Raw genomic sequence first — 20,558 nt, 5'->3', positions numbered from 1 at the left:
AAATAATAAAATAGTTAAGGATTGGCTATCTTTTTAAAGCTTGATCACCTTTTTAAAGTTTGATCACCTTTTTTTATATGTATCTAAATATTACAAACCATCTCAGAGATTTTGGTTTTTTTTTATAGAAATGAGAGAAATAATAAAATAGTTAAGGATTGGCTATTTGGGACTGGTAGTGTGAGTATAAAAAGTCAGGTATTCTTTGCTAAAATAACAAACATGAGAAACAGCAAGTATTGGTGAGGATGTGGAGAAAAAGGAACCTTCATGCACTGTTGGTAGGAATGCAAACTAGTGCAACCACTGTGGAAAATAGTATGGAGGTTTCTCAAAAAAATAAAAATATAACTATCCTACAATACAGTAATCCCATCCCTGAGCATTTATCCCCATAATACAAAAACACTATTTCAAAAGGCTATATACACCCCTATGTTTATTGCAGCATTATTTACGTACAGTAGCCAAATTATGGAAGCAGCCCAAGTGTCTGCTGCTACATAAATGGATAAAGAAGAGGTTTTATATATATATATATATATATATACATATATATATATATGACATTTATACATACATTTGGTGATAACATAATATGTATAATATAATATATAATATATATGATATATAAGATAATATATGTAAATATACATATTTATATATAAAATGGAATATTATTCAACCACAAAAAAAATGAAATCCTGCCATCTTCAACAACATGGATGGAGCTAGAGAGTATAATGCTAAGTGAAATAGGTCAGAGAAAGATGAATACCATATGATTTCACTCACATGTGGAATTTAAGAAACAAAACAAAATGAGAGAGAGGGAGAGAGAGGGGCAAACCAAGGAAAAATCTTCTAACTATAGAGAACAACCTGATAGTTACCAGAGGGGAGGTAGGTGGGGGAATGGGTGAAAGAGGTGATGGGGATTTGGAGTACACGTATCCTGATGAACACTGAGTAAGGTATAAAATTGTTGAATCACTGGGATCCCTGGGTGGCTCAGCAGTTTGGCACCTGCCTTCGGCCCAGGGCATAATCCTGCAGACCCAGGGTCGAGTCCCACATTGGGCTCCCTGCATGGAGCCTGCTTCTCCCTCTGCCTGTGTTTCTGCCTCTCTCTCTATACCTCTCATAAATAAATAAATAAAAATCTTTAAAAAAAAAAGAATTGTTGAATCACTATATCGTACATCTGAAACTAGTATAACATTGTATGGTAATTCTACTGGAATTAAGATTTTAAACTCAATAAAAATTGTTTAAAAGACTCCAAAAAAGGTAGTCATGTATTCTCTGAAAAAAAAAAAATGCAAGGGATGGGATGCCTGGGTGGCCAGCAGTTGAGCATCAGCCTTGGGCTCAGGGCGTGATCCCAGATCCTCGATGGAGTCCTGCATCGGGCTCCCCGCAGGGAGCCTGCTTCTTTCTCTGCCTATGTCTCTGCCTCTCTCTGTGTGTCTCTCATGAATTAATAAATAAATCTTTAAAAAAATAAATAATAGGATGTTTTAAAAAAAATGCAAGGGGTGTAACTCCCCTCCCCCAAACCCTGGAACCCACTAAAAGATCAGTTTTCCCATCTGCCGAACTAAGTACCACTTATTCTAATCTTGTCAGGACATTTAGTGGCTTAATGAATGGATCTGGGTAAGGCAGTTTAAGGCCCTGGGAGCAAGATGCTGCAAATTGTAAAACAGCCTGGTAAATGGCTACTCACCCAAAACAAATAGCAATTTATGCCAGGCATAAAAAATGCTGATTTCACTTGTTTTATTACCTGTGTACCTCTTGGGAAATGAAAGACTTGTAAACCAACTTTTGTAGGACAATAAATTAGGGGTACCCATTTGCAATGGTATTGTAAATGCAAATGTTTCTATTACTGCGCTGGTGGCCAACAAAGGAACAGATTTGTGTGAAAACACCTACAGCAAGACTCTGAACATGAGAGTTACATAGAAAATGCTTAATGAATAAACATTATTCCAATTCTGACCCATATTTACCCTTTAAAATATTGGAAATCAAAAAAAATAAAATAAAATAAAATAAAATAAAATAAAATAAAATAAAATAAAATAAAATAAAATAAAATATTGGAAATCTTTCCCAGAGACAGAATAATCTGAACGGAAACAGGTCATATCTTCCTAGCAGGTGAGACCACATGCCCAAGGAATGCCACGTAAGAGTAAGAATGAGAAGAAAGTAAAAGTATTGTAACTATATTTAGAGGATATAAGGATGATTCTACAGTGGTTCCTGGACCTCCTACCTGCATCATAATCACGTCTGGAACCTATGAAAACTGGAGATTCTCTAGGGATGGAGCTAAAAGACTCTGCATTTAACAAACCTCCCAGGCAATTCTTTTAAAAAAAAGATTTTATTTATTTATTCATGAGAGACTCAGCAAGAGAGGCAGAGACATAGACAGAGGGAGAAGCAGGCTCCTCACAGGGAACCCAATGCGGGACTCGAACCCCCAACCGGGGATCATGCCCTGAGCCAAAGGCAGATGCTCAATCCCTGAGCCACCCAGGCATCCCCTCCGAGGTGATTCTAATGCATATTAAAGGTCAGAAATTACTGGTTTAGAGGGATATTTCGTGCCAATTTCCATTGATAAAATGCTGAGATTTTCTTCAACTTCTTTCATCTATTCATTCAATAAACATGTACCAGCACTTGTTATAGACAAGATATTATACCAGGTGCAGCAAAACTCCAGAACACATCGGGTGGAAAAGGAAAGCACTATGTATGCTTTAGAAGCCAATGGTCATTTTCCCTTCCACCCTGCTTCACTATCTTGTTCATTTCCTGCTTCATTTTCTTTGAGCTACAGCCTCATGCCCCGCTTGATATTGCTCCAAAAGCACTGTGGGAGTAGACATTAGATAGCAGCAGAGAAACCAAGCATGAAGAAAGAGAGTGTTGCAGCAGGGGCAAAGTGCAACTGCTGGCTTGCCTTGTTCTGAGAAGATACCAGGGAAACAAACACAGCAGGAAGGAAGCACATCCAAAAAAGTTTCTAAACCATCTTGGCTCATTAATCTGGAATTCTGACATAAGCCGTGGGTACACCTGCAGGTTGCAGGTGATGCTCTGAAAACAACAACAAAACTACATAAATATGACACCAGATTCTGGGGTGCAAAGATGATGTGACATTTATCTTCCCTTTCTGTTCCAGATCCACTCTCTACCCTTTTCAACCTTGATTTGTGCTTAAGGGAACCCCCTTGCTCCCTGTCTTTCCATTGGTTTACCCAAGGTAAACAGATGTGAGAGTGGAAAAGCAGCCTGTGTGTAAACTGTCTGGACGAGACAGTTAACAACTGCTAGAGAATGCCGAAGAGAAGGGTCCAAGAAGCATCCTTGGGTAAGTAGAAAATAAATAGAGGGAAAGAAAATGGATAGGAAAAGAAGTTCTCAAAATTCTCCTGAAATTGGATTCAAAGAAACAGGACTTGGTGGTAAAATTAAAACTGATAACAAGATTCAGAATTTCCTGGCTGGGAGATTTTTCCATGCATATAAATGGATCCTCAAGAAACCACATACAGTGAAACCCCTTTCAAACATCACTGTGAGCTATTTGAACATAGTTTGCATGGTTTTTATCACCTGGTGTTATAACTCTCTCTTAACATTTTCCACACATTTTACATTTAAAATGGTTAGTCCCCAGAAAAGCATAGCACACGAGATTTCCTGTATCTTTCCAGGTATTGTGCTTTGTCTAAACTCAATGGATCCGGTAAATTCCAAGGCCTTTGTGGTTTTCCAAAGCCGTCAATGTTCCAAAAACAGAATCTGGCAAAAATGCATGTGTCCCTGAGTTTTCAGATGTTTCCTCTTAATCAAAGTGGTCCCTGGTAAAAAGTCACTATTTTAGGTTTCAGGCAACATCAGGAGACTTTTCCACTGAAAGCCTGTGTTAAGTCCAGGTTGTGCATTTTGTGTGTAAACCAAAACATATAAAGTAATTAACCAAAATCAGAGGTTTCTAGGGAGTCCCAAAGCTGCTGTGGAAATACATGTATCCCAAAAACTAAATGTTTAAATGTTAAGTTTTCATCTCATCATTCAGCCTGGGCACTGTATATTCGGGGCTGACCTAAGACAGCGAGGGTCCCTAGGAGAAGGCTTTCTGCCTTGCTCTGAAAATCAGACTTACGGCAAAAGTTTAACCTGGTCATAGAATTCCCAGGGACCCAGAGCTAGCCCAAGGGACAGGTGAAGATAAAAAAAAAAAAAATCTGCTTTTACCAGAATTTTTATCAGAAGCTTTGAAATAACAGTCCTAAAGCAGAAAATAAAGTATAAATAAAAATAAAGTAGATTTCTGCTGCAAAGTTACTCTAAACAGCACACATAAAGAGGGGCCTTTTTTCTCCTAAAACAAATGAGTCAGGTAATTTTGAATTCCTTACATTTTGAGTTTATTCTGTGAGCTAAGAAAATATTCAAAGTAGATTTCTCCCAACCTCTCAAGAAAATTACAAACTGCTATGACCAGTAATGCTGGGCTATTCATTTTAATTAACAATAATTAATGGTCATCACTTAAGTTCACAAGCAATTCCAGACCAATACAGATAAACCTAGCATGATTTCAGGGGTTACTGCAGCATCATGAATTAAATTAAATATGAATTAAAGTGACTTGTTCAACAAGCCAGTTTATTCTTCAAATCATACTCATCTGGTGAGATAAATTTATGGGATTGGAGCCAGCAAAATAATAGAATTTTCACATCTTCTCTACTGTAGCTCCAATAGACCCTGCTTCTCTCTTTATTTTATTTATATTATTTTAACAAACACACTCTGATTCCATTTTAGCTGCAGAATAACCACTGGACCATTCAAGAGGATATTTGCATGAAGAGTAATAAAGGCATCATGTGAATAGTCAGTACTGGTTTTTCAGCCCAGTAAGTTCTCCACTTTGTTTAGTGCTCCCTCCTTAGAGGGCTCCCTGAACCTTGGTACCCACTGCATCAGATGGAATCTTCCTTGGCAGTATTCAGCTCGGTATTCTGTGGCTATATGGATAACAGTTATGACTAACCAATCACACAAATCCTCTTTGGTTTTTTTGTATTTTTGTTTTTTGAAAATATTATTTATTTGACAGAGAGACAAAGAGAACCAGAGAGCACAAGTGGGGGGAATGGCAGAGGGAGAGGAAAAAGCAGGCATCCTGCCAAGCAGAAAGTCCACTGTGGGACTCGACATCGGGTTCAATACCAGGCTTGATCCCAGGACCCTCAGATCATGACCTGAGCTGAAGGCAGATGCTTAACTGAGCCACCCAGGTACCCCACAAATCCTAACTTTGAATGCTACATTTGAAACACTTCCAAATATCTTAAGAAGTGTTGAATCACGCAAAGATTTTTTTTTTTTCTGAGACACCAGGGTAGCTCAGCGGTTGAGCATCTGCCTTAGGCTCAGGGCATGATTCCGGGTAGGGGGATCGAATTCCACATCAGGCTCCCTGTGAGGAGCCTGCTTCTCCGTCTTTCTATGTCTCTGCCTCTCTGTGTCTCTCATAAATCAATCAATCAATCAATCTTTAAAAAAAGATTTTTTTCTTTTCCAGTCTTACCTATAACGTTTTTAAAAGATTAGAAATTAGTTTACTGCCATTAACATATCTTTAAAATGATTCCAAAGTAAACAAAAGCACAGCAATCTTGAAATTCACTGAAAGTTCCACATGAGAAATTGTTTAAGGCCTCTCTCCATTGAAAGCGAAGAGCAACAAGAATTTTGATATCAACATGATTTTGAAAATATCTGTTTTCTAATATCAGATATCAAAATCATCATATAAAACTATTTTAATATGATCCCAGTTTTTTTAAAATTTGTGTCTATGCATACATTTTGATGTAAAGGAGAATGGTAAAATGCCAACAGTGATTATTTTCGGGTAGTGGAATTACTGCGATTTTTATTTTTCTATGTTTTTCTGAATTTTTCAAATCTCTTACAATAAGCAGACAGGCATTCATTTTAAAATCCAAAAACAGGCATTCATTTTAAAATCCAAAAACAAAGGCATCATGGGGCACCTGGGTGGTTCAGTTGGTTAAGCACTCACCTCTTGATTTTGGATCCAGTCATGATCTCAGGGTCATGAGATCCAGCCCCAAGTCAGACACTCCGCTCAGCAGGAAATCTGCTTGAGAGTCTCTCTCTCTGCTCCTCACCCTACCCCCCCAACTCGTGCACATTCTCTAAAATAAATAAATAAATCTTGACATAAAAACAAAGGCATCATTTAATTTTTTTTTTTTTTATTTATGATAGTCACAGAGAGAGAGAGAGAGAGAGAGGCAGAGACACAGGCAGAGGGAGAAGCAGGCTCCATGCACCGGGAGCCTGATGTGGGATTCGATCCCGGGTCTCCAGGATCGTGCCCTGGGCCAAAGGCAGGCGCCAAACCTCTGCGCCACCCAGGGATCCCCCAAAGGCATCATTTAAAAAGCTTAATCTGTTTTGCTTTTTCTATTAAGTGAAGCTTTGTCATAGAAATAGACAAGCAAATCAACATACCTTTTGATTAAATGGGCTCGGCTGTTCACATAGTTGGAATCAAAGGAATAGTTTTCAGTCTGCAAAGGGGAAAAAAAAGATTAAAAAGGTTACATAGATGATTCATGAAGAGAGCCAAACTGTTCTACTTAGGGGGGAGTTTTTCCGCTGTGTGAGAAGCAATGAATGAATCAGAAACCAAGGCCATAGTGGGAAAACAGCCTCAAGAATTTCTGCCGCTTTCTTAGGGCCCTGGGGGTTCTGTGGAGGCAGCCCTCAACTGCAGGCCAAGATGAAATTGATACAAACATCCCCTAGAATACCATGACTACTGACCATACAACCACTTGGAGGAAGATACAGCATGACGCACAATCTTTACAGAAACTAATTGCTTCCCGTTCCCAGCGGATATAATTCTGTGCCCATCAAATTGACTGGAAGTTCAAAGGTATTTTTTATTAGTAGTAGATAATTAACAAGTTAAAATATTTATTCCATGGATAGGGAAATGCAGGCAAGGTAATCCCCTACTGTGGATTTAAACTCTGCACTTCTCTTTAAGGCATTTTGCTCAGCATTGGTTATGCAGGAAGCCCCCCCCTTTTTTTTAACAGATATAAAGGCAAACAAGTATTATGCCTGAAACTGGGTGAAGGGCAGTCCACAGGGGGTGCCAAAACCTTTTGTGTGAAACATGAAGTTTGCAAGCAAACCCTGTTTCAGCTCCTATCATTAAAACGCTACTGCCTAATCTGGTTACAGTAGACTGCCTGAGCAACAGCTTTACAAAAGCAAATGCAGAACACCTGCCATATGGGATGGGAAACCGTTAATGAGCACCCAAAGGGGGCAGCCTTAGAAGGTGGGAATGAAGAGAAAAATTGACACGGAAGTAACTGAAAGTCCTAGGAAGGTGAACCTTACCCCAACACTAAAGTACTACTTTCACTGAACCATTGTATCTACTGGAAAATGCCTAATAACATCTCCACCCTCCTGCTATTCCACCAGAAATCCTCACCATTCTCACCATGCCTTAGGGCCTTCTGAAATCACTGACTAAAAGTACCTGAAAAAGGAAACAAAACAGCTATCTAGCTAACAAAATAGCAGATAGCTTTCAGATGACTAGCCGTCAGACATTAACAGTGCTAGGCTCTTAGATGCTTTTGGTTTCAAGGAACTCAGAGATTGGTAGAAGAAAAAATAGGATAGGTGCTAGCAAATCCAACTACCACGTGAGTACCAAACAGCTAACAGTTGGGGAAGAGGGGACCCTAAGTATCTAGAGTAGCTGGGGATGACAGCAGTGAGCAAGTAGGAGAGAGTGCTGAGAAGGTAACTACATACCACCATTGTCTTGTACTCAGGCATGCTCATGCCCTCTACATGTTCCTCATTTGATGATGGCCTCTGTAATATCCCCTCACACTGCTTTTATCTAGGGGATAAAATCCCCTTTAATGTAAACCACAAATGATTTTTGGTTCTGTTATAAGGAATGGATTGGGAGAGTAAAAAATCAAAAAGGTCAGTTCATTTCGAATCTGTTCATAAGAAAATGGATGCTGAAAAAATAAAAATAATGAAAATAAAAGAAAATGGATGCTGAAATTGCTGCAAATATAATTACAGGAAGATGAGGTAGACTTGAAGCGGCATTGGGAATACAATGCTGGAAGTATTGCTGGAAGAAGTCATCCATCTGTAAGTCGATCAACAAGCATTTCTTGAATAAATTATTATCCCAACATAATAGGCAAAAATTGTCCTGGGTAAATGTGCTCTTTTATAATATTCAATACAATATATAATATAACAAGTGGAAGTCTCCACCTGTTAGAAAGCATGCTATCTAATTAAAACAGGAAATGGATTAAGTACTCAATGACTAGTTTCAAAGTGCAACCCTGGGTAAATTACCTAATTTCTGCATGCCTCACTTTCCTCATATATAGAATAGGGACATGAATCCAAAGGGAAAGTTCCACTGAATTTTTCATGGTTCACGGTGGAAATGCTGGAAATCGTTAACTTAACCCCGCTTTCCACGGAACCTGAAACCCCAAATAGGATCAAGAATTTGACCTCATTCAAGGAATAAAAGAATAGCATGAACACATTTCATCTCAGCCTCCAAACGTACTAAAACATTTTTTTCAAGAGGGGCACCTGGGTGGCTGAGTGGTTGATCTCTGCCTTCGTTGTATCCTGGGGTCCTGGGATCAAGTCCTGTATTGGGCTCCCTGTGGAGAGCTTGCTTCTCCCTCTGCTGATGTCTGCGCCTCTCTCTGTGTGTCTCTCATGAATAATTAAATAAAATCTTTTAAAAAATCATTTTTTCAAGAAAGTTAATAGACACAAAAAGCAAAAAAGGAAATTGTGAGCACAGTGGCTTTGCAGGAAAAGCACTGAGGAACATCTCAAGATACTGTCATGTTGAAGAAGCCAGTTTTCTTTTCTTTTTTTTATAATAAATTTATTTTTTATTGGTGTTCAATTTACCAACATACAAAATAACACCCAGTGCTCATCCCGTCAAGTGCCCCCCTCAGTGCCCGTCACCCATTCACACGCACCCCCACCCTCCTCCCCTTCCACCACCCCTAGTTCGTTTCCCAGAGTTAGGAGTCTTCATGTTCTGTCTCCCTTTCTGATACTTCCCACACATTTCTTCTCCCTTCCCTTATATTCCCTTTCACTATTATTTATATTCCCCAAATGAATGAGAACATACAATGTTTGTCCTTCTCTGATTGACTTATTTCACTCAGCATAATACCCTCCAATTCCATCCACGTTGAAGCAAATGGTGGGTATTTGTCGTTTCTAATGGTTGAGTAATATTCCATTGTATACATAAACCACATCTTCTTTATCCATTCATCTTTCGTTGGACACCGAGGCTCCTTCCACAGTTTGGCTATTGTGGACATTGCTGCTATAAACATCGGGGTGCAGGTGTCCCGGCGTTTCATTGCATCTGAATCTTTGGGGTAAATCCCCAAGAGTGCAATTGCTGGGTCGTAGGGCAGGTCTATTTTTAACTCTTTGAGGAACTCCAAACAGGAGTAAATCCCATTTACAATTGCACCCAAAAGCATAAGATACCTAGTAATAAACCTAACCAAAGAGGTAAAGGATCTATACCCTAAAAACTATAGAACACTTCTGAAAGAAATTGAGGAAGACACAAAGAGATGGAAAATATTCCATGCTCATGGATTGGCAGAATTAATATTGTGAAAATGTCAATGTTACCCAGGGCAATTTACACATTTAATGCAATCCCTATTAAAATACCATGGACTTTCTTCAGAGAGTTAGAACTAATTATTTTAAGATTTGTGTGGAATCAGAAAAGACCCCGAATAGCCAGGGGAATTTTAAAAAAGAAAACCATATCTGGGGGCATCACAATGCGAGATTTCAGGTTGTACTACAAAGCTGTGGTCATCAAGACAGTGTGGTACTGGCACCAAAACAGACACATAGATCAATGGAACAGAACAGAGAACCCAGAAGTGGACCCTGAACTTTATGGTCAACTAATATTCGATAAAGGAGGAAAGTCTATCCATTGGAAGAAAGACAGTCTCTTCAATAAATGGTGCTCGGAAAATTGGACATCCACATGCAGAAGAATGAAACTAGACCACCCTCTTGCACCATACACAAAGATAAACTCAAAATGGATGAAAGATCTAAATGTGAGACAAGATTCCATCAAAATCCTAGAGGAGAACACAGGCAACACCCTTTTTGAACTCGGCCATAGTAACTTCTTGCAAGATACATCCACGAAGGCAAAAGAAACAAAAGCAAAAATCAACTTTTGGGACTTCATCAAGATAAGAAGCTTTTGCACAGCAAAGGATACAGTCAACAAAACTAAAAGACAACCTACAGAATGGGAGAAGATATTTGCAAATGACCTATCAGATAAAGGGCTAGTTTCCAAGATCTATAAAGAACTTATGAAACTCAAAAGGAAAGAAACAAACAATCCAATCATGAAATGGACAAAAGACATGAACAGAAATCTCACAGAGGAAGACATACACATGGCCAACACGCACATGAAAAAATGCTCTGCATCACTTGCCATCAGGGAAATACAAATGAAAACCACAATGAGATACCACCTCACACCAGTGAGAATGGGGAAAATTAACAAGGCAGGAAACAACAAATGTTGGAGAGGATGCGGAGAAAAGGGAACCCTCCTGCACTGTTGGTGGGAATGTGAAATGGTGCAGCCACTCTGGATAGAAGCCAGTTTTCAAATAGAGCATTTTGCATAGCTTTGCATAAAAGGCATCCAACCTGTGTGTACTATCCATACTGTGTGCAGTATGGACCTCTGCAAAGACCTCACCTCCAGTCATAGCGCCAGAACTCTGGGTATGGGCAAATAAACAAAGCCATTCAAATTCTATCCCCAGTGACTATACTATGTCTTGATCCTAATGAAATAATATATCTACCATGTGGATTCCCTCTTGCAGGCACTGAGTAAAAGAAGAAACAAGTCTATAAGGCTTGCTTGTGAAGATCTTAATAATTCCCTTTCCCGGGCAGCCCTGGTAGCTCAGCGGTTTAGCGCCGCCTTCAGCCTGGGGGTGTGATCCTGGAGACCCGAGATTGAGTCCTGCATCTACCTCTGCCTGTGTCTCTGCCTCTCTCTCTCTCTCTCTCTCTCTCTCTCTCTCTCTGTGTGTGTCTGTCATGAATAAATAAATAAAATCTTTTTTAAAAAATTCCCTTTCCCTTACTCTGAGATCCAGATTGGGTAACCTGGGCAAACACGCCAGGTATGATCTGCCACTATAGGTAGAAAAGAGTATTACTGAAGTTTGTCAGCTTCCTATCTTTCTTCCCTCTTTTTTTTGCTCTAAAAGAGTAAACCACCCCTTCTTGTGGGTCCATATGTAAATAAATATTCCATTCCTAAAACCAGCACAGACCATAATAGGCAGATACCCTATGCTGCATCCTCATGAAATTAGAAGCACTAGGCATGCAGCAGATTTCTAGAACCAATTTTCCCATAGTGGATGTTGCTATGTTGAGTCATCCCACTGTCTTTTTGTCTTTGTAATCTGTCTCAGGTCTCTTTGTGAGGCCACTTGATTGGAGTTACGGGAGCAAACTATGAAACAGAATTATTCTAATTGATAGCATACACTATTCTGGCCCCATTAATACTACATTCCAAACAACTGAGCTAATTGGCCACAAATAGCCTATTATGGGTCTGTGTATATTCACATCAAGTGTTCTTGTTCATATTGATTCAAGGTATGTGCTCAAACCCAACTTCTGTGCATTGAAAGACATTCTACACTTTTCCTGCACTTCAGATGGAGCAAAGAATGAGACTCAGACCAGCCTGAGGAAAAATAATAATCTTTTCTTTTTTTAAAAAAATATTTTATTTATCCATTCATCTCTCCATTCAGAGAGAGAGGCAGAGACACAGGCAGAGGGAGAAGCAGGCTCCTCACAGGGAGCCGGATGTGGGACTCAATCCCAGATCCCAGGATCACACCCTGAGCCAAAGGCAGGTGTCACCCATGTGTCCCCGAAATAACCTGTTCTTAATGAATAGTTTGCACATCTTAATCCAGTGGTTCTCAGCCCTAATGCACATTGGAATCTTCGGGGGTTTTAAAAATACTGTTGCCAAGGTCCCACTCCAAGAGATTCTGAAGTAATTGGTCTATAATAGGGCCCAGCCTTTGGTATTTTTTAAAGCTTCCCAGATACTTCAAATGTACATTCAGAGGAGAGAACTGTCCTGAGCAAAGGACTGACTACAGGCTTTGACATGATGTGCTGTGTTTTCTAATGCAATCCCAGTTGTTTAGAAGATGGCATCTCTCCTGCCAGATTATCTGTCAAGGTTATCTCAACATAGGTTAAAGAACTAGAGCAAAAATACACTTTTTAAAGAAATAATAAAAGAGCTTTTCTTTTTTGCATGAATTTATTGGCTCCTGGTTAGCCCTATTTTATCAAAATTTGCTTGACATTATTCCAATCCCCTCTCTAAGTATTCTAAATGGCAAATAACATGAAACATTTGAGAGGGGAAATTTTCTCTAAATGTCACATTAATTTCACTAGGAAATGTCCCCATCTCTAATGAGACAGCCAAGTTAACACAGGAACACAGTAAAGAAAACAAGAACAACATTTGTTTCTGAAAAACCTAATTTTGACATTAAAAAATGAGTCTAGAGCAAACTTCTATTTCCAATCTCAGTTGGAATGGAAAAATAAGACTCATATATGTCTCCCATATATGTCTCCCAAATCCTTTCTTTATCTAGAAGTGTTTATCCTAGGAACTCATTGAGAACAGACTTCTCATTTGGCTTAGGTTTAATAAAACCTTGATTTTCTGAAAACCTGATGAATAAGTACCTCTGGATAGCTGAGTTTTTTAGATACCTTAGGGCTTTCCTCTGCGAGAACCAAAACTTTGATTTAAAATCCTAATCATTCTGCGTTGTTTCTGAAGGGTATTGTACAGTTGTTTATTGGTTACTTAGAAGCACCCTTCTAAACATAAATCACTGTACCATGCAAGTTTTGATGGTACATTCACTGACCTCAAAGTGTTCTGTTTTTTGAGTTCTTGCCTTTAATTTTTAACATATGTCCTTCATCACCTTGCTATCAAACACACAGTATTATTACCTCTCAGTGCTATCAAAAATCAAAAACAACTCCTCTTCCATTACAGTAGAGTTTGATACTTCTACTCTACCATGTTCTTAAGAAACTCCATTTGTCTAGAAAATAAGAGTTCAGATCTGGGCAGACAGCTGAAATACTGTTGTTCTAAGAGGGAAATTACATGATCTTTAATATAGAGACTTTTTAGGGACGCCTGGCTGGCTCAGCAGTTAAGCGTCTGCCTCTGGCTCAAGGCTTGATCCCGGGATCCAGGATCAAGTCCCACATTGGGTTCCCTGCATGAAGCCTGCTTCTCCCTCTGCCTATGTCTCTGCTTCTCTCTCTGTGTCTCATGAATAAATAAATAAAATCTTAAAAATAAATATAGAGACTTCTGTGTAATATTTTGGTTCTTGTTTATTTTTTACCTGCTTCAGACGCTTCTTTTTGATTACTGCTTTCTATTCTGAGCTCCCTTCTGGATATGTGAGGTTTCCAAGCAAGACTTTTGGGTAGGTGGTATGCTATTATGTCTCTATGTTAATAAGTCTGGCACATCAGAAGTCAAATTCTTCCATTTTGTCAGGCCCCCAAGGTACCAGAATGCCCTACTTTAATTGTCATTTTGCATTACTCTTACAGCTCACTGAATTTTACCCTAGTCTCTCAAAGAGTGACTGTGACTGCCTCAGCACCACATTTATCACCAGGAGAGACTTCAACCCGACTGAGAAAGAAACTAATAAATGCAAATATCCAGAACTAGAATCTTTTGCCCAGTGGCACAACTCCCCAGGTCACTACACAAAGCTTAAAAAAGGTTTCTGAGATTAAAACAGATATTCCTCAAACCTTAAAGTTTTCAACTTAAAATAAATAGCCATTTTTAAAAATGCTTTAAAAGTCCCATCAAACTGAAAAGCATCCTAATTGCAATCTGCTATCTAATTATTTTAATTTTTAACTCTTAATCATTTTAGCAATACAAACAGGAAAACTGGAATCCCAAATCAGATGCACAGCAAACTGATTTTAAAATGCTAGTCCTTTTTAAACTGCTGATGTCTAATAATGGTAATTGTATTTATTGATCAACGATGAAAAGACCCATAACCTTTTCTAAAACCAATTGCTGTTTTAGATGTTCAAATGACAGCTCTTCACAAAAGCATTTTTAGGAAATGAATTGACAAATGACTTTTTCCTACTTCCTATCCGCAACACATAAAAATAAAAATGTAAATTCTATATAAAAACAAAGCCAACATGCCTCCAGCTAGAATGTATATTCAAAGGCTCATTCATCCAGACAGCAGCAGCTGAAGCAGGAATTAGTGAAGATGGAATAAAAGGCACCATCCCTAAAGCTGCCATCACTAGAAAGCTCATATTTACCTTGAACTGGAAAACAAGCCAAGTAAGTAAGCTCCCAGTATCTATGCCTACATATATCTCAAGCCTAATTCTCATATTCTCATGCCTAATTCTCGTTTTTTCTTTCTTTCTTTCTTTCTTTCTTTCTTTCTTTCTTTCTTTCTTTCTTTCTTTCTTTCTTTCTTCTTTCTTTCTTTCTCTCTTTCTTCTTTCTTTTCTTTCTTTCTTTCTCTCTCTCTCTCTCTCTCTCTCTCTCTCTTCCTCTCTCTCTCTCTCCCAAATGCATAGTCACAAACATCCACTTATACTAGAGTGAGCAATATAGTATAGTGAGACAACCTGGATCTCCTTCCCATGTTTGTCACTGCCACTGATGGCCTTGAATAAATCTCCTTAATCCTCTTCAGGCCTTAATTCACCTATCTATAAAATGAAGAGAATAACCTGAATGATGTCACTGTTCTCTTTAAGCTCCAAAAATTCTAGGATTCTAAAACAAAAGGCTTGTATTCATTCATTCATTCATCCATCCATTCAATAAACATGCACCAAAACCTGCTGATGAAAAAAAATGACATAGGTTGCAGCTCCAAGGAGGCCACAAACTAATGGACTTCTTATCAGGGATGGTTAAAATGTCAACCATTCAGAAAAACATGAAAAATACACACACACACACACACACACACACACACATAACTCTCACACACAAAGAGTGGCACATATTCTCCTGCAGATTTATGTATATATTTATACATAGGCTGCTAGAGCACAACTTTGAGAATTATACTGCTACTTCATAGAGCCAAATAGCACCATAATGGCTTGATGAGGGTAGGTGACTCACATAGGAGGATCTGGCCTTTATATTTCTTATATGTACAAACTCACATCATAAATAAAGGCAAACTCTCTCTCCTATCAAATGGGTTATAAGATTCTTAAAGTTTTTAGAAATAGTGTGTCTATACGTTCCTTTAGCTCCATTTCCACAGCCTTCTTCACCTTGTGCCTCCATTTCCTCATCTGTATTTGCCTTTTACTCTAGCCCAATGTACAAAAAACGCTGTGTGGATAATCTTCCTCCCCTACTATTTTCATCATAGCACTTCTCTTTCTAGGGGTGTAAGGGACACTTTACATACAGGGGTTTCTCGATGGGTTTGGCATTAAATCTAAATCAAATCTTTAGTTGAGTGGTCATCCAGGATCAGTCCTCTACTTCTCCCATATTTCATTTCCCTCATTTTTAATATATCCACATCACTGGTCATGCCACACTACTTGGCATTTTCTCAGCACTATGTACAGACTATGCAGCATAGTTATGCATCTCCTTAGGTTCTATGATTATTTCATGTGTACTATGTCAGTTCATCTTCCAACTGGACTGGAAGCTCCCTTTTGAGCTCTCAATGTCACAAGGCTGGACACCTAGCAAGTACTCATAAAATGTATCAATGAATGAACAGAGAAGACATGGAAGAAATTAATAATGAGGCTACTTATCACATTAAAGCAGATGACCAATTCTATCAGGCCAAGTGGTCCTATTTCCTCAGAAAGCATCCATTCTACACACTGCCTTCTGTAGTTACAATTTGTTCTCTGTCCTCACTCCCAACTACTACATTATAAATATACAGTAGTCTGGATATAACTGCCAAGGATAAGCTGACACAATTTGGTGCTTTCTACCCATCTAAATCCATCAGTCCTACCCCATCACTGGAAATGGCAGCAGTGACACAAGATAGTGTTTCCAAACCAAAGTAGATAAAATTTCTGGAGGAAGATAAGGCTTTGCCAGATTGCAATTCTCTGAGTCACAGATTGACAGCATGGCAGCTACTTTTCTACATGTGAAACAGAACTCTGGGATTCCAGTGGCTTTCAAGAAAGGGCTATCTATGGAAAATACAGGCCATGTGGTTAACTAACATCCAACAACTCAAGTTGAAAGAGTTCCCCTTTTGGAAGCCTTTCATCATCATTCCTAAAATTTCAGTAGCACCATCAATGTGGTCAGACTACCTCTATCAGCCCAGGGAAAGTGCTTTTCTCTGCCTTCATCATTGACTGGGTCAAAGTTTTGCCTTTAGAAGAGCAACCAAGTTGCAAATTTTACTACAAAGACCTTGAGAAACACATCAGCTTTCTGCAGGAATCCATGTAATTCAGAAGCAAAAGCCTGCTGAAAGACTAGGCTAAGCACCATACCACTAAATAGATGAGCAAAGGCTTCTGAATAAGGCTCTGGGATATTTTTCTAAGTGTTCTGTGGGAGTATTGTGAGCTATTAAGTAGTATCTGCTTATAAAAAACTTTCAAGAGCCAGTTAAGGGGATCCCTGGGTGGCTCAGCGGTTTGGTGCCTGCCTTTGGCCCAGGGTGCGATCCTGGAGACCTGGGATCGAATCCCACATAGGGTTCCCGGTGCATGGAGCCTGCTTCTCCCTCTGCCTATGTCTCTGCCTCTCTCTCTCTCTCTCTCTCTCTCTCTCTCTGTGGCTATCATAAAAAAATAAAAAATAAATAAATAAAAGAGCCAGTTAATGCCTATTCTATGTACAAATGCAAAATCAACAAGACCTCATTGTGAGTAAAAGTAGCTGAAGATTGGATAAACTCAACACCAAAGAAACAAACAATCCAATCATGAAATGGGCAAAAGACATGAAGAGAAATCTCACAGAGGAAGACATAGACATGGCCAACAAGCACATGAGAAAATGCTCTGCATCACTTGCCATCAGGGAAATACAAATCAAAACCACAATGAGATACCACCTCACACCAGTGAGAATGGGGAAAATTAACAAGGCAGGAAACCACAAATGTTGGAGAGGATGCGAAGAAAAGGGAACCAACCCTCTTGCACTGTTGGTGGGAATGTGAACTGGTGCAGCCACTCTGGAAAACTGTGTGGAGGTTCCTCAAAGAGTTAAAAATAGACCTGTCCTACGACCCAGCAATTGCCCTGCTGGGGATTTACCCCAAAGATACAGATGCAATGAAACGCTGGGACACCTGCACCCCGATATTTATAGTAGCAATGTCCACAATAGCCAAACTGTGGAAGGAGCCTCGGTGTCCATCGAAAGAGGAATGGATAAAGAAGATGTGGTTTATGTATACAATGGAATATTACTCAGCCATTAGAAAAGACAAATACCCACCATTTGCTTCAACGTGGATGGAACTGGAGGGTATTATGCTGAGTGAAATAAGTCAATCGGAGAAGGACAAACATTATATGGTCTCATTCATTTGGGGAATATAAATAATAGTGAAAGGGAATAGAAGGGAAGGGAGAAGAAATGGATAGGAAATATCAGAAAGGGAGACAGAACATGAAGATTCCTAACTCTGGGAAATGAACTAGGGGTGGTGGAAGGGGAGGAGGGTGGGGGGTGGGGGTGAATGGGTGGGGGTGAATGGGTGATGGGCACTTGACAGGATGAGCACTGGGTGTTATTCTGTATGTTGGCAAATTGAACACCAATAAAAAATAAATTTATTATTTAAAAAAAGTAGCTAAAGAGTAAATAAAATGAATCCAATCACGTGAGCCATGCTAGCTCATCCCACATAAACAAAATTCACCCTGAGAAGTAAAAAGCTATCAATCACATTTGCCAGTGGAACAAACACTGAAGTCCAATCACCATCCCCAAATATGTAACTACAACATATTAAAGTTATTTTTCAGGCACAGAGTGCCTTTCATCCCCAAATATCAAAGTTCTTTACAAGCAGGTGCCAACTATTATTCCCTCCTTAAACAGCCAAGAAAACAAACACACAGGTTAAGTACTACAGCCATGTTAAATACTGACTCAGCTAGAACAGGTCACAAAAACAGGAGAAACCAGAAAAATTCTCAGGAGCTCTGTTCTTGGCATTACCAACTACTGAGATAGAAAGCAAACACAAGATGATGACATCGAGGAAGTGATTAGTCTGCTTCATACCGATTTTCCTCAGAATGACTTTCTTTTTTTAAGATTTTATTTATTTATTCATGAGAGACCCAAAGAGAGGCAGAGACATAGGCAGAAGGAGAAGCAGGTTCCTCACAGGGAGCCCGATGCAGGACTCGATCCCTGGACCCGGGATCATGCCCTGAGCCAAAGGAAGACGCTCAACCACTGACCAGGCATCCCAAGACTTAAAATATTTGGAGGGAAAACTGTGCAGCCCTGTGCCTGTGCCTGTGGGCCAAAACACCACCCCCAAATCCAATTCCAACCCTAATCTCACTGTTTATACTATATATCACTTAAAACACAGTTGCCTCCACAGGCTCATTTAAGATTGAAGGAATAACAGCTTTAGCACATCATTCTAAATTCATTTCCCTGGTACCAGCTTGTTGCTTGAATTTGTAATATGTGATCATGCTGACCAAAACCAGTCAAGTAATATACAATCTTAGAAATTGTGACTGTGTTCCCTTCTAATATTGATGTTTTCTAATTAGATACAATACATTAGCTTGTTTTCTTGTTCGTGGTCAATGAAATTCTCCATAGTCCTCTTTTTGGTGCAGCTATTCTGATTACTACCATGGCAAACAGAGGCATGTCTCAGTTCGGCAGAATGTGTAGAGTCAAAGATATGTGTACACAGCATCCACTTATATTTGCTGTCACAAAAAAAATAAAAACAGATCTTTCTGATCTTTTAAGCGCTTGTTTCAAATTTAATGAGGCACAATAAATATTTCTCAAAATCAGATTCCATGGTTGCTTAACAGTGGCAACGCTCTAATTATGTCTGCAGTTTAAATGAAGGGCATTGGACACTAGCCTCAAGTTTCTAGCAACTTAAACAAGCACCGCAGCAAATCACTGTTGGAGGCAAGAAAGCACTCAAAACTTAGCTTCACTTCATGAACAATAACTGAGAAGCAATAGGAAGAGAATTCAAGAAAGTAATGGAAATGTTTACTCATTCTCCTAAAGCCCCTAACTTTCCTCCCAAATCCTAATACACTTTCTCATTTTATCCAAGGTGTGAGGTAAGGGCAGGTTAGAATTTGACCTAATTTGAAAACAGAGACTAATCAAAGGGCTACCATCTGACATAAGAGTGCTGGCGACTATGCACAGTAAAGCCGTAATTACACCTCACAAAGTGGCTAATACCATTAGCAGCTTGAAATTGTCAGAGTATTAGAAATCTGTAATGTGGTTATGCAAAGCACCAACAGAACAACAATCACTAAAGCATCTCGCATGTATATGGAACTTTATATTACAAAGTGTTCCAGAATGTTTAGCAAGCCTTTATAAAAAGGATCATTTTCTCCCACTGCTGAAACAAAATAGTCATTTTGCACTGGTAACAGTAAATAAAAAGGCTTTCAGGAGAAAGAAAAATTACTAAACCTTAGAGAAGCCATAAGGGAAATGAATATTTTTAGGTGGGCAGAAAATAGACACCCAAGTTGGAAACTGGGGCTGAAGGCAGGTGCATTTTGTACAGAGCTCAAGGCACAGAACTGAAGAATTTTGCTTCTCATCCAGCCAGCAAGACTTCCATGAAGTCCTTAATGACTGCAGCAGAGCAGATGCCACCTGTTAATATCATCCTGAAAAAAAGAATTAGCATTTGGAAATGGACACAATACACAAAAACTTGCCACTTCTTTCTTCCCTTTTTTTCCTTTTTTTGCCTTTTAACCAACATTAACTAGTTAATTCTCCTGCTACTATTAGGAGCTAAATAAATATTATTAACCCCATTAATGGCCAGATAGAAGAGGTTAAGAGATTTGCCCTCTACTAGCGAGAAGCAGTGACACATTGGCAACTAGAATTCAAGACATTTCACTCCGTATCCTTCATTCATACCACTAGGCCACATCTCATTAAGATTCTAGAAAATGCAATGAAATAGAAGTATAAAAAGGCCTGGCTAACTGGGTAT

General features: G+C 39.1%; 1 protein-coding gene across 2 annotated transcripts in view; it reads right to left on the bottom strand.

Moving 5' to 3' along the window:
* Positions 1 to 20,558, bottom strand: part of PCDH19 (protocadherin 19) — a 139,423-nt gene that overhangs the window by 49,052 nt on the left and 69,813 nt on the right. For both annotated transcript variants that reach the window (XM_072818365.1, XM_072818366.1), the window contains exon 3: positions 6,586 to 6,644. In XM_072818365.1, the coding sequence (XP_072674466.1) occupies positions 6,586 to 6,644 (59 nt within the window). The remainder of the gene's footprint in view (positions 1 to 6,585; positions 6,645 to 20,558) is intronic.

This window comes from Canis lupus, chromosome X, assembly GCF_048164855.1.
Source record: "Canis lupus baileyi chromosome X, mCanLup2.hap1, whole genome shotgun sequence".
In the NCBI taxonomy this organism is placed as follows: Eukaryota; Metazoa; Chordata; class Mammalia; order Carnivora; family Canidae; genus Canis; species Canis lupus.
The sequence above is the reverse complement of the archived record's forward strand: the minus strand, read 5'-3'. Positions and strand labels throughout refer to the sequence as shown.